Source organism: Saccostrea echinata, unplaced genomic scaffold, assembly GCF_033153115.1.
Source record: "Saccostrea echinata isolate AGI-Se365-2 ecotype Australia unplaced genomic scaffold, CSIRO_AGI_Sech_v1 ptg000054l, whole genome shotgun sequence".
Lineage (NCBI taxonomy): Eukaryota > Metazoa > Mollusca > Bivalvia > Ostreida > Ostreidae > Saccostrea > Saccostrea echinata.
Window position 1 is genome coordinate 2538379 of NW_026889803.1, and position 14210 is coordinate 2552588.

The following is a 14210-nucleotide window of genomic DNA, read 5'->3' on the forward strand; positions in this document are numbered from 1 at the left end:
GACATCACTTCTCCTTTTTTAATGCCTTCCTGGCAAGAATCAATCGCTACTTCTTTCTCAATAGAATTCCGAATAATTTTGCTCACTCTCTGCAGGAGCACATCGTCTCTTCTGTTATAGGAATGCAAGGGTGTTTGGTCAATAGCCTTTGTCCGATTCGTTTCTGACTTCAGCGATGAAAAAAAAAATCTTGTTGATTTCTTTAGCACCCAACATCGTGATGTCCTTAAGCATGAAAACATCAACATTGGGTACTGTGCAACATTCTCCCTGATAGTTAAAGAACACAGTCATTGCCCATTTACATTTCTCCGTTTTCTGCAAAAAACCTTTGCTGAATCATCTAAATATTGTTGATTTGATTAAGATCTTTCTACGTTCCCTTTGTTTTTCTGCATCCTTGAATAACCTTGGTCAAAAGTTGAGAAATATTTGGGGAAAAAAAATCCACTTGGGAGTTCAAAGTTCCTTATCTTGACAATCCTAAGCTCAAAATCCACAACGATCACTTCAGAAATGACATTCGTATTATTAGTAGATTGCTCATCCTATCTGAATATGATCTGCGTCAGAAATATGCTTTCTCCCTCGGAAGAAGACATGCTTTCAACATTGACAATCACAAGAAAATGATTTTGGAATCTCATAGCATTGTGGTTAAATATTCTTAATTCGTTTATTTAAAATTAGCACTTACCTGTAACTGTCCACTAAGTTAACAATTACAAAGAATGTAAGTTTCTTTTGGTTGTCAGCAACCTTTACCTAAGACAGTCCAGTAAGTAGACAATGTTTACTTAATACAATGGATGAGAAACAATTCTAAGAGAGTACATGTGCATTATGAACACAACAGAGTAAATGTTTTAAGTAGGTTATAGGCCTCAAACTGTCCATTCTGTGAGAAGAAAGAACTATTGTCGGGCCTAATGGTCCTCCAATTCTTTCTTCTCACAGAATGGACAATTTTCGGCCTATAACCTTTACATATATTGTGTGTCTTCATGTAATGGTTTACCGTTTTCACAATGACCGTTTCTGAAAAATATGTGTTCTTTCTTTTCCTAAGCATATGTACTTCAACATTCTTGTTAGGGACCCTCTTTACAACTTACATTTTTTTTTCTTTTTTGGACTTTGAGAGTTATATTTCGCAAAAGTGAGGCTGCAGAACTATGAAACCATAACGCTATTACAGTTCTGAAGCTATTTCATTTTCAACAAAGAGTACCTGTCATTCTCCCTCAAGAAAAATGTTCTCAGGTTACCTATATGAACATAAATCTATAAGATATATTGCTTATTTCTGAAAACAAGAGGCCCAAGGGCCTTAATGGTCACCTGAGTATAAAACAACAATTTAGAGGATTCATAGAGTATAAAATGAACTGAAAGGTGAAGCTTTGTTGCCCAAAAGCAAGGAAAATAGGGTGATCAGGATCAACAAAATAATTAGTCTAGTGTTCATTAACAGTACATAAATTAGGTTCTAATCTGTTCCCCATTTATCACTCTCACCAGACAGTACATAAACAAACTTATAATCAGTGCTTCTGTACTCTTTTAATTCATTGTTGAAATCTCTTACATTGGCCTCTCTTGGTCGTTTATGAACATTTAATAAGACAAGTTATTTTTGTCTCATTTTTATTTATCTGTTACATGTACTTACAAGTCTACCTGATCATTAAAACTATGAAAGTACTTTTTGTATTATACAATAAAAATTCTTGCATAATTCTCTTATTCTATTAACCTTTCAACATCTTCGCTAGCCAAGGGTTTCTGATACGCTACTCTCCTCATAAGCCCTTGGCATACGGTGTTAAAAAAAGTTGGGATTTTTTTCTCAAGTTGTGATTGGAGTTGATCGACATCGTTCGACCAATCAGAAATTGTTTTTTGTAAATGACGATATTTGCGTTCGGGATATATCTTGACTCTTTAATATCGGGAATGAAAAACGCAAGTAAACAACGATCCGTAAGATAACATGCCATTCTATGAATAGCTATATGGTGTCATCCAATATCTTAAGCTACGTGCAAAATATGTGATTAAGAATCTATACTGAAGATGTAGATTTGCATTTTAACATGTTTAATAACAAATTAACATAACTTAATACCTTCTTGTTAATTATTCTTTAAAAACATTATATTTTTTTTAATACGCTTTTTATTTCTGTCGATGACGCAATCTGTGCGAACCTGGTAAGAATCGTGATCACGTGACGAAAACAATCCCGTCTTTTGTCAGCACCGTATGCCAAGGGTTATGAGGAGAGTAGCGTATCAGAAACCCTTGGCTAGCGAAGATGACCTTTCAAGTACATTATTTACAGTGATTAATTATCACAAGTAAATGGCAAAGGGGAATAACTCCTCTCAGTAGAATACAAATTAATAGAGCCCTGGCCTGCACCAGAACACTTGAATGGTTCGGATGTTCAAAAATCTGGTAAAAATACCCTTCCTTATTAAAACTTTTACTCTTTTTGCCTCTGATATGTCCAGGTGAAGAGAAGACTTTTAAAGCATAAATGCATTTTCACTATATAATAAATAGAGCCCCGCCCTAATATCAGAACCTCTGATCCAGGGGTCATGAAATTCACAATTTTGGAAGAGGCATCCTTGCTTATCATAACCATGTATTTGTTTAAATAATACCCAGGAGAAGAGAAGAAGATTTTCAAAGAAATAATGCACTTTCACTATATGATCTATATAGCTCCGTCCTAGCACCAGAACCCCTGACCCTGGGGCTATGAATTTCACAATTTTGGTAGAGTCACCCTTGCTTATCATAGCTATGTATTTAATTTGTTTAAATAATACCCAGGAGTAGAGAAGAAGATTTTCAAAGAAATAATGCACTTTCATTATATGATCAATATAGCCCCACCCTAGCACCAGAACTCCTGACCCTGGGGCCATGAATTTCACAATTTTGGTAGAGTCACTCTTGCTTATCATTACTATGTATTTAATTTGTTTAAATAATACCCAGGAGTAGAGAAGAAGATTTTCAAAGAAATAATGCACTTTCACTATATGATCTATATAGTCCCACCCTAGCACCAGAACCCCTGACCCTGGGGTCATGAATTTCACAATTTTGGTAGAGTCACCCTTGCTTATCATTACTATGTATTTAATTTGTTTAAATAATACCCAGGAGTAGAGAAGATGATTTTTTAAGAAATAATGCACTTTCTCTATATGACTTATATAGCCCCACCCTAGCACCAGAACCCCTGACCCTGGGGCCATGAATTTCACAATTTTGGTAGAGTCACCCTTGCTTATCATAACTATGTATTCAATTTGTTTCAATAATACCCAGGAGTAGAGAAGAAGATTTTTTAAGAAATAATGCACTTTCTCCATATGATCTATATAGCCCCGCCCTAGCACCAGAACTCCTGACCCTGGGGCCATGAATTTCACAATTTTGGTAGAGTCACTCTTGCTTATCATAACTATGTATTCAATTTGTTTCAATAATACCCAGGAGTAGAGAAGAAGATTTTCAAAGAAATAATGCACTTTCACTATATGATCTATATAGCCCCACCCTAGCACCAGAACCCCTGACCCTGGGGCTATGAATTTCACAATTTTGGTTGAGTCACTCTTGCTTATCATAACTATGTATTCAATTTGTTTCAATAATACCCAGGAGTAGAGAAGAAGATTTTCAAAGAAATAATGCACTTTCACTATATGATCTATATAGCCCCACCCTAGCACCAGAACCCCTGACCCTGGGGCTATGAATTTCACAATTTTTGTTGAGTCACTCTTGCTTATCATAACTATGTATTCAATTTGTTTCAATAATACCCAGGAGTAGAGAAGAAGATTTTCAAAGAAATAATGCACTTTCACTATATGATCTATATAGCTCCGCCCTTGCACCAGAACCCCTGACCCTGGGGCCATGAATTTCACAATTTTGGTACAGAGCTCAATGCTTATTACAATCATGCCAACAGTTTGACTGCTTGATGTCCAGGAGTAAAGAAGAAGATTTTTAAAGATTGCATCAATTTTGATGGTTTTGGCCCCATCCCTCAGGCCCCAGGGGGGCAGGGGCCACAAATTTCACAACTTTTGTTCCCCTTCACCCATAGATGCTATATGCCAAAATTGGTTGAAATTGGTTTGCTGGTTCCAGAGAAGAAGCTGAAAATGTTCAAAAGTTTACGAACGACGGACGACGCACAACGACGGACGAAAAGAGATAGCAATAGGTCACCTGAGTGACTCAGGTGACCTAAAAAGGTTGTGTTATTTATTCTTCAAAGGGCAGATAACTCAGAACTTCTTCTTTGTGCAGTGTTTCGATGGTCCTTAATTGGAACAGCTATCTAATTTTCCCATCAAATTTCATTTAGAGAGATGTATAGATGAGAGCCATATGAAATCATCAATAGGCATATTGACAGTGGATTATCTTCATCATCATCACGTTTGATATGTGTGGGTGTGTACTAGTATCTTATCAGAGATGCCAGAAGGCACGATAATGACACCAGCATATACTACTGTACTCTTCATCATGATATGTTCCTAATGTTTTCATGTGGATACATCTTTTACAATACTGAAAAACAAGAGGCCCATGGGCCACATCGCTCACCTGAGTAACTTTGGCCATGCTGTTCTTTACCAGATTTCCCCCTTTTAATATACCTATTGTGGCCCTGCCCTACCCCTGGGGGTCATGATTTGAACAATTTAGAATCTACACTACCCCCAGGAAGCTTCCATTTGAGTTTCAGCTTTTCTGGCCCAGTGGTTCATGAGAAGAAGATTTTTAAGATTTTTCCTATATATTTCAATGTAAAACTTGGATTCCCTACTGTGGCCCCGCCCTACCCCCGGGGGTCATGATTTGACTAATTTAGATTCTACCCTACCCCAGGATGCTTCCGTATAAGTTTCAGCTTTTCTGGCCCAGTGGTTCTTGAGAAGAAGATTTTTTAAGATTTTTCCTATATATTTCAATGTAAAACTTGGATTCCCTATTGTGGCCCCGTCCTACCCCTGGGGGTCATGATTTTAACAATTTAGAATCTACACTATCCCAGGATGCTTCCATATAAGTTTCAGCTTTTCTGGCCCAGTGGTTCTTGAGAAGATTTTTAAAGATTTTTCTTATTAATTTCAATGTACAACTTGGACTCCCTCTTGTGGCCCCGCCCTACCCCCGGGGGTCATGATTTGAACAATTTAAAATCTACACTACCCCAGGATGCTTCCACATAAGTTTCAGCTTTTCTGGCTCAGTGGTTCTTGAGAAGAAGATTTTTAAAGATTTTTCCTATATATTTCTATGTAAAACATTGATTCCACATTGTGGCCCCGCCCTACCCCCGGGGGTCATGATTTGAACAATTTAGAATCTACACTACCCCAGGATGCTTCCATATAAGTTTCAGCTTTACTGGCCCTGTGGTTCTTGAGAAGAAGATTTTTTAATGACCCCACCCTATTTTTTTCTTCTCTTGATTATCTCCCCTTGTTAGGGGACTTGGCCCTTCATTTTAACAATTTAAATTCCCCTTCACCCAAGGATGCTTTGTACCAAGTTTGGTCAAAATTGGCCCAGTGGTTCTTGAGAAGAAGTCAAAAATGTGAAAAGTTTACAGACGGACGGACAGACAGACAGACAGACGGACAGACGGACGGACGGACAAAATGTGATCAGAAAAGCTCACTTGAGCCTTCAGCTCAGGTGAGCTAAAAATCACAGAGCATACACCTGTGTTTTGGCTCACCTAAGCAGAAGGCTCAAGTGAGCTTTTCTGATCACATTTTGTCCGGCGTCCATGTCTGTAAACTTTTCGCATTTTCGACTTCTCAAGAACCACTGGGCCAAATTCTACCAAACTTTCCACAAAGTATCCTTAGGTAAAAAGGATTCAAGTTTCTTTAAATGAAAGGGAGATAATTACGAATTAGTGAAAAATTAATGGCATCTTTTTAAAATCCTCATCTCAAGAACCACTGGGCTAGAAAATTTGAAATTTATGTAGAAGCATCCTCGTGTAATGTAGAATCAAATTTGTTCAAATCATGACCCCCTGGGTAGGGTGGGGCCATAATGGGTGATCAAAGTTTTACATTGGAATACATAGGAAAAATCATTAATAAAAAATTTTCAAGAACAGCAAAGTCATGATTTGTCATATTTAAATAAAAGCATCCTCAGGTAATTTAGATTCAAGTTTGTTCAAATCATGACCCTGGGGGCTAGTGTGGGGTCACAATGGGTATTCAAAGTTTTACATGGGAAAAATCTTCTTCTCATGAACAGCAAAGCCATGATTAGTCATATTAATACAGAAGCATCCTCAGGTAGTGTAGATTCAAGTGTGTTCAAATCAAGTCCCCAGGGATAGGGCGAAGCCACAATCGAAGATCAAACATATAGGAAAAAATCTTGAAAAATTTACTAAAGCCATGATTAGTTAAAGAAATATGGAAGAATTATTAGGTAGTGTAGATTCAAGTTTGTTCAAATCATCCCCCCCCCAAACTGGGACCGCTTTTATATTTAAACTTTTCAATACTGAACTGATTTCTGCTTTTTCCTAACCAAAGTGCTAAGGTGAGCAATGTGGCCCATGGGCCTCTTGTCAACTAGCTATTCATAATTTGTTTATATTCTATTCCCATTTTCAAACCACATTTGTATAACAATGAAAAAATGAAAATTTGCATTTTGTCATTCTTTCATAACAAGTTTCATTCCATCCTCCTAACACCCCCCCCCCCCCCCAAAGTCATCAATAAATAGGCACCATGAAAATCCCATCCTTTTATTTAAAATAGTCTTTATACTGTCAATCAGAATCTGATAGCTCAAAGTTCTGAACAATATCTTCTTTTTCATCAATGTCATCTTGTTCATCACTACTACTTTGTATTCCGCCTTCATCCTCTTCACTTCCTTCATCTTCATCATTAATCTCAACATCATCTTCCTCATCATCAACATCATCTACCTCATCAGCAACTTCAGCATCTTCTTCACCATCTTCATCTGAGTCTTCATCCCCTGATCTGGCTAGTATTTCAAGCTCATCACTGTCAAAGTCACTGAAGATAAAACACAGGTATAGTATTTCTCATTGGAAAAACATGTTACAAAAGGTTGTCTGGACAAAAAGCTTCCTCACTGGCTATGGAAGTACGCAGACACCAATGTATATATATAGTGTTAATAAAGTTTATCAATATTACATAAGATTTAATTCATATTAAGTAGATTTGGTAAAGATCTCATACAATTAAACTTAATGTGACAGACATGGTTAAACATGCAGGGGGCATTTTAATAACTAAATATCAATATTTACAAAATATTAAACAGTCTGTGTTGTGAAAACTAGACCAATTAACACAAAGGATTTCACTTATGTCTATCAACAACTTGCAGCATCAAGAATGCAGAAAACCAGACTGCATTATCATGTAATAAAAAATAAAGGTTTTTAGCTCACCTGAGCTGAAAGCTCAAGTGAGCTTTTCTGATCACATTTTGTCTGTAGTCCGTCTGTCCGTCTGTAAACTTTTCACATTTTCGACTTCTTCTCCAGAACCACTGGGCCATTTTCAACCAAACTTGCCACAAAGCATCCTGGGGTGAAGGGGGTTCAAGTTTGTTCAAATGAAGGGTCATGCCCTCTTCCAAGGGGAGATAATTAAGAATAAGTGAAAATTTGGTGTCTTCTTTTAAAAATCTTCTTCTCAGGAACCATTGGGCCAGAAAAGTTGAAACTTATGGGAAACCTTCATTACATAGTGTAGATTCAAGTTTGTTCAAATCATGACCCCCGGGGGTAGGGTGGGGCCACTATGAGGGATCAAAGTTTTACATAGGAATACATAGGAAAATTCTTTAAAAATCTTCTTCTCAAGAACAACAAAGCCACAATTAGTCATATTGATATGAAATCATCCTCAGGTAGTGTAGATTCAAGTTTGTTCAAATCATGACCCCCGGGGGTCGGGTGGGGCCACTATGGGGGATCAAAGTTTTACATAGGAATACATAGGAAAATTCTTTAAAAATCTTCTTCTCAAGAACAACAAAGCCACAATTAGTCATATTGATATGAAATCATCCTCAGGTAGTGTAGATTCAAGTTTGTCCAAATCATGACCCCCGGGGGTAGGGTGGGGCCACAATGGGGGATCAAAGTTTTACATAGGAATATATAGGAAAATTCTTTAAAAATCTTCTTCCTAAGAACAACAAAGCCACAATTAGTCATATTGATATGAAATCATACTCAGGTAGTGTAGATTTAAATTATTTCAAATCATGACCCCTGGGGGTAGGGTGGGGCCACAATGGGGGATCAAAGTTTTACATAGGAATACATAGGAAAATTCTTTAAAAATCTTCTTCTCAAGAACAACAAAGCCACAATTAGTCATATTGATATGAAATCATCCTCAGGTAGTGTAGATTTAAATTTGTTCAAATCATGACCCCCCGGGGGTAGGGTGGGGCCACAATGGGGGATCAAAGTTTTACATAGGAATATATAGGAAAATTCTTTAAAAATTTTCTTCTCAAGAACAACAAAGCCACAATTAGTCATTTTGATATGGAATCATCCTCAGGTAATGTAGATTCAGGTTTGTTCAAATCATGACCCCCCCGGGGGTAGGGTGGGGCCACAATGGGGGATCAAAGTTTTACATAGGAATATATAGGAAAATTCTTTAAAAATTTTCTTCTCAAGAACAACAAAGCCACAATTAGTCATATTGATATGGAATCATCCTTAGGTAGTATAGATTCAAATTTGTCGAAATCAAGACCCCTGGGGGTAGAGTGGAGCCACAATTGGGGATCAAAGTTTTACATAGGAATAAATAGGAAAAATCTTTTAAAATCTTTTCAAGAAGAGGAAAGCCGTGATTAGTCATTTTGATATTGAAACATCCCCAAGTATTGTAGATTCAAGTTTGTTCAAGGCATCCTCCAGTAGTAGGGTGGGGCCATAATCGGGGATCAAAGTTTAACAAAAGAATATATATAAGAAATATCTTAAAAAATCTTCTTCTCAAGAACAACAAAGCCATAATTAGTCATATTGATATGGAAGCATCCTTAGGTAGTGTAGATTCAAGTTTGTTCAAATCTTGAACCCCCCTCCCTTCCTACCCCCCAGGGTAGGATGGCAGACACTTTGTAAATTCTGTTTCAAGAACAGCAAAACCATGATTAGTTATATGAATATAGAAGCATCCTCAGAAAAATTAGATTCAATTTCATTCAAAACATGGCAACTGGGGATAAGTTATGCCTAGAACAATTGATCAAAGCTTTACGTATGAATATATAGAAGAAGAAATCTGCTGACAAAGAACAGCAGGGCCATATAGACTCAGGTGAGCGTTGTGGCCCATGGGCCTCTTGTTTTTTTATGGAATCACTTGTCTTCATACCTGTAGTCCTGGCTATCGTCTGAACTGTCTCCATGACTTGTCTTTTGTTTTTTAGCAGGTCTTTCATTTTTTGGAAGGAACCTATAAGATTTCAACAATCATAAATTCCTAACATTTAAACTCTGTAAAGCTTCTTTCTTCAAATTTCAAGATTTACAATGATGCAGGTCAAGAGAAATAAAACTCTTAGGCACTTGCTACAGGTACATACATACATAGACACAAATTTTACTATGATATTATGATAGTTCAACCAATAGCTGATGCTTAGTGGGTGGTAACAAGAGTGTAGGATTTATATTATCAGTAAATGTTATGTTCTTTAATTCTATACTCCTGGATTGCCAGCTAGGAGGCATTAGAAATTGATCTTTGTCTTGTCTCACCCCCACCTAGGCATGTTTTTTAGGTTGTAATGACTCGAAAATCTTGAAAGATACAATTATAATAATCATAAACTACAAGCATATGATTAAAAATGTTCAATATGGACCCCAGGTGAGTTTGGAAAAGTAGTGCTTGGAGGTATGGGATTAAGTCAAACAAACATTGTTGATTATATTTCTCCCATTATTCACATGGCATTCTATTAAGTGAACCTCAATCCAGCAATGTTTGTTCAATTTACATATTTACTTTGAGCACTTTGCGATTAATTTACCTGGTCTCATCGTCACTATCAGATTCCTCATCAAACAACGCACTGAATTCCTTCTTATCCTCTTCTGATGCCTTGACTGGGCCTCTATCTCTCTCTATTCTAGGCATCTCATCCACTCCAACAATCTGTTTATCAACAAAGTAAAAGCAGTTCATTAAGAGTTAGAAATTATATATTTTTTTCTCTATTTATTGTACTTTATCTGTAAAAGCTTTGTATAAGCTGTGTACCAGGTCTTTCTGAGCTATCTGGTGCTGCAGTTCTCTGTCGCGTAGTTTCCTCCAGTTGCTGTAAAATTTACCCAGGGGAGTCCCAGCCTCTTTGCATTCTCTCCCCCATGCTTCCTACACAGAAAATAAACATCATTTAATTTTACATATACACACATATACATAGCCAATGTGCCCTGTGTCTTTGTGTGACCTTCACATGAAAGGACAATTAAGGTACGGAAAGGGTCGAATTTGACCCCTTATTTGATCTAAAATCAAAACACAGTTTAAATTGTGATAGTTTGCAATTAAAGCTTGTTCTAAATTAGCATTAATTTTGATTCAAATCAATCATGGAGGTCACAAGAGGGTGACAAAATAGAATATTTTACTGAATTTCCTCAATTTTGATGGAATTTTGTACATTAAATTTCAGATACTTTTCAGTTTGGCATGAAAAATATATATAAATTTGGTACATAGGCAAGCTTGTGCTCTGTGATTACTAAACAAAATGTGCTTTAAAATTGATGAAAATTTGAATAAAAATAATAAAATTTGAAAATTGACCAATTTTGTGACTTTCCCGTAATCTCTGCATATCTCATATCACTTAGAATCAACACTTGGTTTGTAACAGGGATGACAATAATTTTTAATTATGAACACCTGTATTGTTCTAAGAGACACCTTAAACCAGGGGCCTGAAAGAAACCACAGCCTATCTTGTCCTTTATGTGAAATTTTACGAAAAAATCCATGCAAATTTCACTTGTTTTCTGCATATAAAATTCAGATGGAAGAATTAAACTGAATTTCTTTTAGTGATTTTTTTCACATGAACTTCAAGTAAAAAATTTCATGGGCAATCATTTAAGGCAAATTTACCTGTTTATATGACGTATCAATAACCAGTGTTTCAACAATACTCTTTTTTGTGTTACTTTGGATTAATAGTGGAAAATCTTAAAGAATTCACTTTTGATTTAAATTCAATGCATTTCTCTGTCTTCATCTTCATTTTACGAAATGTGGCTATGTCATATTTTTAGTTTAAACATGATTGGATGATGTACGTACCACAGCCTTTGTATCTGACAGTTGTATGTTAGTGGACTTTCGTCTGTTGTTGATAAATCTGATGTTTTCGTCCACTTTTTCAACAATTTGCTTGATCTGCTTACAGTAGTTTGCTATCTTACATTTCTTCATGAAATCTCTTAGCTAAAAAAAGACTTAACAATCTTAATCTAATAATTGCACTTATATAATTATTGAACATATAACTGAAGGTATATCCAAATATACAGTGATTTACTATTTCACATGCATACCGTTAACCCAATGCACTTTAATTATGCCCATATTTACATTTATAATGTATGTGTATATACACTTGATTATGCATGTATATGCACTTATTACGTATGTGTACACATGCACTCTTATGAAAATTGCCTGGAACTGTACAAACATAAAAGACAATATTTACCTTTAGCTAAAGTACACCTCATACTTAGCAGCTCATAAATCATAAAATGGGTTTTCTGTACTTGTCAGTTAAATCACATTGACTTTCACAATGTTGATTTAATCCCCCTGTCTAGCATGAAGAAGCGGTTCGTACCTGAATTATCCCAGGGAGAACTAGTTCAGGAAAACCGATAGAGCTGGCATGGATGTGTAACTGATCCAATAGGATCTCATATAACTGGTCAATCAGGCCATCCTGAAATCAATCATTTCTATTAATTTCATTTCTACTAATCTATTTTTTCCTGCACTGTAAAAATTGATATTAAATATAGCTAATCCAAAACTGATACATTCATCTATTACACTGACAGAAGTGTAAACAATACTTTATTTTCATCATGTAACAAAAGATTTTTTTTCTTTTTTTTGTTTTAAATATTTTTTTTGAAAAAAAAGGGGGGGGGGTTAGTAAAAAGCTATGTTTTTTTTCTATTAATTACCTTGAATGCTTTCTCTTGTAGTTGTGCCTTTGAGAATTTAAGCATACAAGCAAAGTTGAATGGTTTTAAGCTCACTGTCTTGTGTCTCTTATTAAAGTCAGTTTGTTCCAAAACCTGGAATGAAAACAAATTCAGAGTTACCTTTCTTGTTACATTTGCCATTTCCTTCCAGTGGTTGTATATTAGTAAATTAGGTCCTTCAACATCACACATTTTTGAAGAAAAAAAGAATTTTGTATATACATACTTTAAACAAGATTAAACCAAAAATGACTTACAATCTTTTTACAGATATAAACTTTTGCAACATTCAAAACTTTAGAAATGAACATTTAGATGAAATTGAAGTTTAAAGCTATATATGGCATAATATCTTGAAAAATAATAATACAAGATTGAGTGTAAATGATCATGATATTTGTTATTTATGTTCAAATTAAAATTTTCTCAGGTTTTGGGCTTGAATAATCTCACGTTTCTATAGTTAAATTGACTTTAAATTTATCTGTTCTTTACCGTAAATGTGGAGTCGGTAAATAAATTGGTTATTGTTTTAATATCTTTGAAACACAATTGATTTAAATTGTGTAATTTTCAGGAAAGTCCTATCTTTATATAAAGTAATTAAAACAAATAGAGAGATCTTTTTAATTTTGGTTACGTGAAGTTATCAAAAAATACGCCATATATGACTTTAATAATAATTATGAACATCTCTCTCTATATATATATTGGTTAAAATGAAAGAAATATTTAATATTGTCTGTATACTCTAGTATTGGCGAAAAATTATTTTCATGCAGTGATCACAAATTATAAAGTACAGTAAAACTTGACTATCAATGCACAGTTCCATAAAACTTCACAGGGTAGACATCTAGACTTAGACATGTTTTAGAAATAAGACAAATATTTGGGGACTAAAATAGCTCAATCAATACACTGGAATGTACAGTATCTGCACTGAACCAGTTTATCACAACCTTCTGTAAGACATCTGCTAGTTTGAAGATTAATTATAGCTCAATATACTGGAATATGTACAAGATCTGCACTGAACCAGTTTCACAGAACCTGCTAGCTTTTTTTTTTTTTTGGAAGAATAATTGTTTTTACCTAAACCCATGCCATAAAAAGACCATTTTTAAAGTTATAAAAAAAAAAAAGAATCCAGTGTAGCTTTTAATGTTATTTTTTCTTAATAAGAAAAAAAAAACATCAAAGAATTAAAAACAGCAACATCAAAAAGGACAGGTTGCATGAGATGGGAAATTTAATTTTCTGTCATGTTCAAAACTGCAGACTTCTGAGTGAGTATTATCTGGGAAAATCTTCCAGTATCTTTACCACAGCAATGGAAAAATATCAATAGCCTTCTTTGACTATGCACTATCACAACTTCCATTAAAAGGCTACAACTGTGTGCATATATTTTTCACAAATATTTCAAGTATGCACCAATCTTACTAGTAATCTAACATATGTGTGAATCATTTTCAAGTGAATCATCTCATGTATAAATAAACACTTTTAACCATGACATGGCACCTTAGAGAACCCGAGCCTTAATTTCAGCTCAGTGAGCATAAACAATTCGCTTTTGCATCAACTGGCAGAAAATTCAACACAGCTGAGAAGCATAAGGCAGTTCACCTTATTAAAATGTGTGTGTCTGACATAAGGGCATGTGGCCTGGTATTTGTGTCAGTGGGTCAGACGTTGCACCCATTGGATGAACTCGTTCAGTGCCTTCTCGGTGAGGCACTTTGATAGATGATCAAATCGATTCAATTTCCTTCATGCATGTGAGGTCATGCAAATTGCGATAAACCCTGATAGTGATTGCTTTTGCTTGCTGCTTTGCAACAAAAGAATTGTAGAAACA

At 35.4% G+C, this 14210-nt stretch overlaps 1 protein-coding gene across 1 annotated transcript in view; it reads right to left on the reverse strand.

Moving 5' to 3' along the window:
- Nucleotides 1-6816: 6816 nt before the first annotated feature.
- LOC133171718 (nucleolar complex protein 2 homolog) overlaps nt 6817-14210 on the reverse strand; it is a 73181-nt gene continuing 65787 nt past the window's right edge. Inside the window, exons 11-17 of the mRNA XM_061306506.1 lie at nt 12326-12439; nt 11977-12078; nt 11430-11573; nt 10368-10481; nt 10138-10262; nt 9477-9557; nt 6817-7112 (exon numbers count right to left, since the gene is read on the reverse strand). Coding sequence (XP_061162490.1) covers nt 6857-7112; nt 9477-9557; nt 10138-10262; nt 10368-10481; nt 11430-11573; nt 11977-12078; nt 12326-12439 — 936 coding nt within the window. The 3' untranslated portion in view covers nt 6817-6856. The remainder of the gene's footprint in view (nt 7113-9476; nt 9558-10137; nt 10263-10367; nt 10482-11429; nt 11574-11976; nt 12079-12325; nt 12440-14210) is intronic.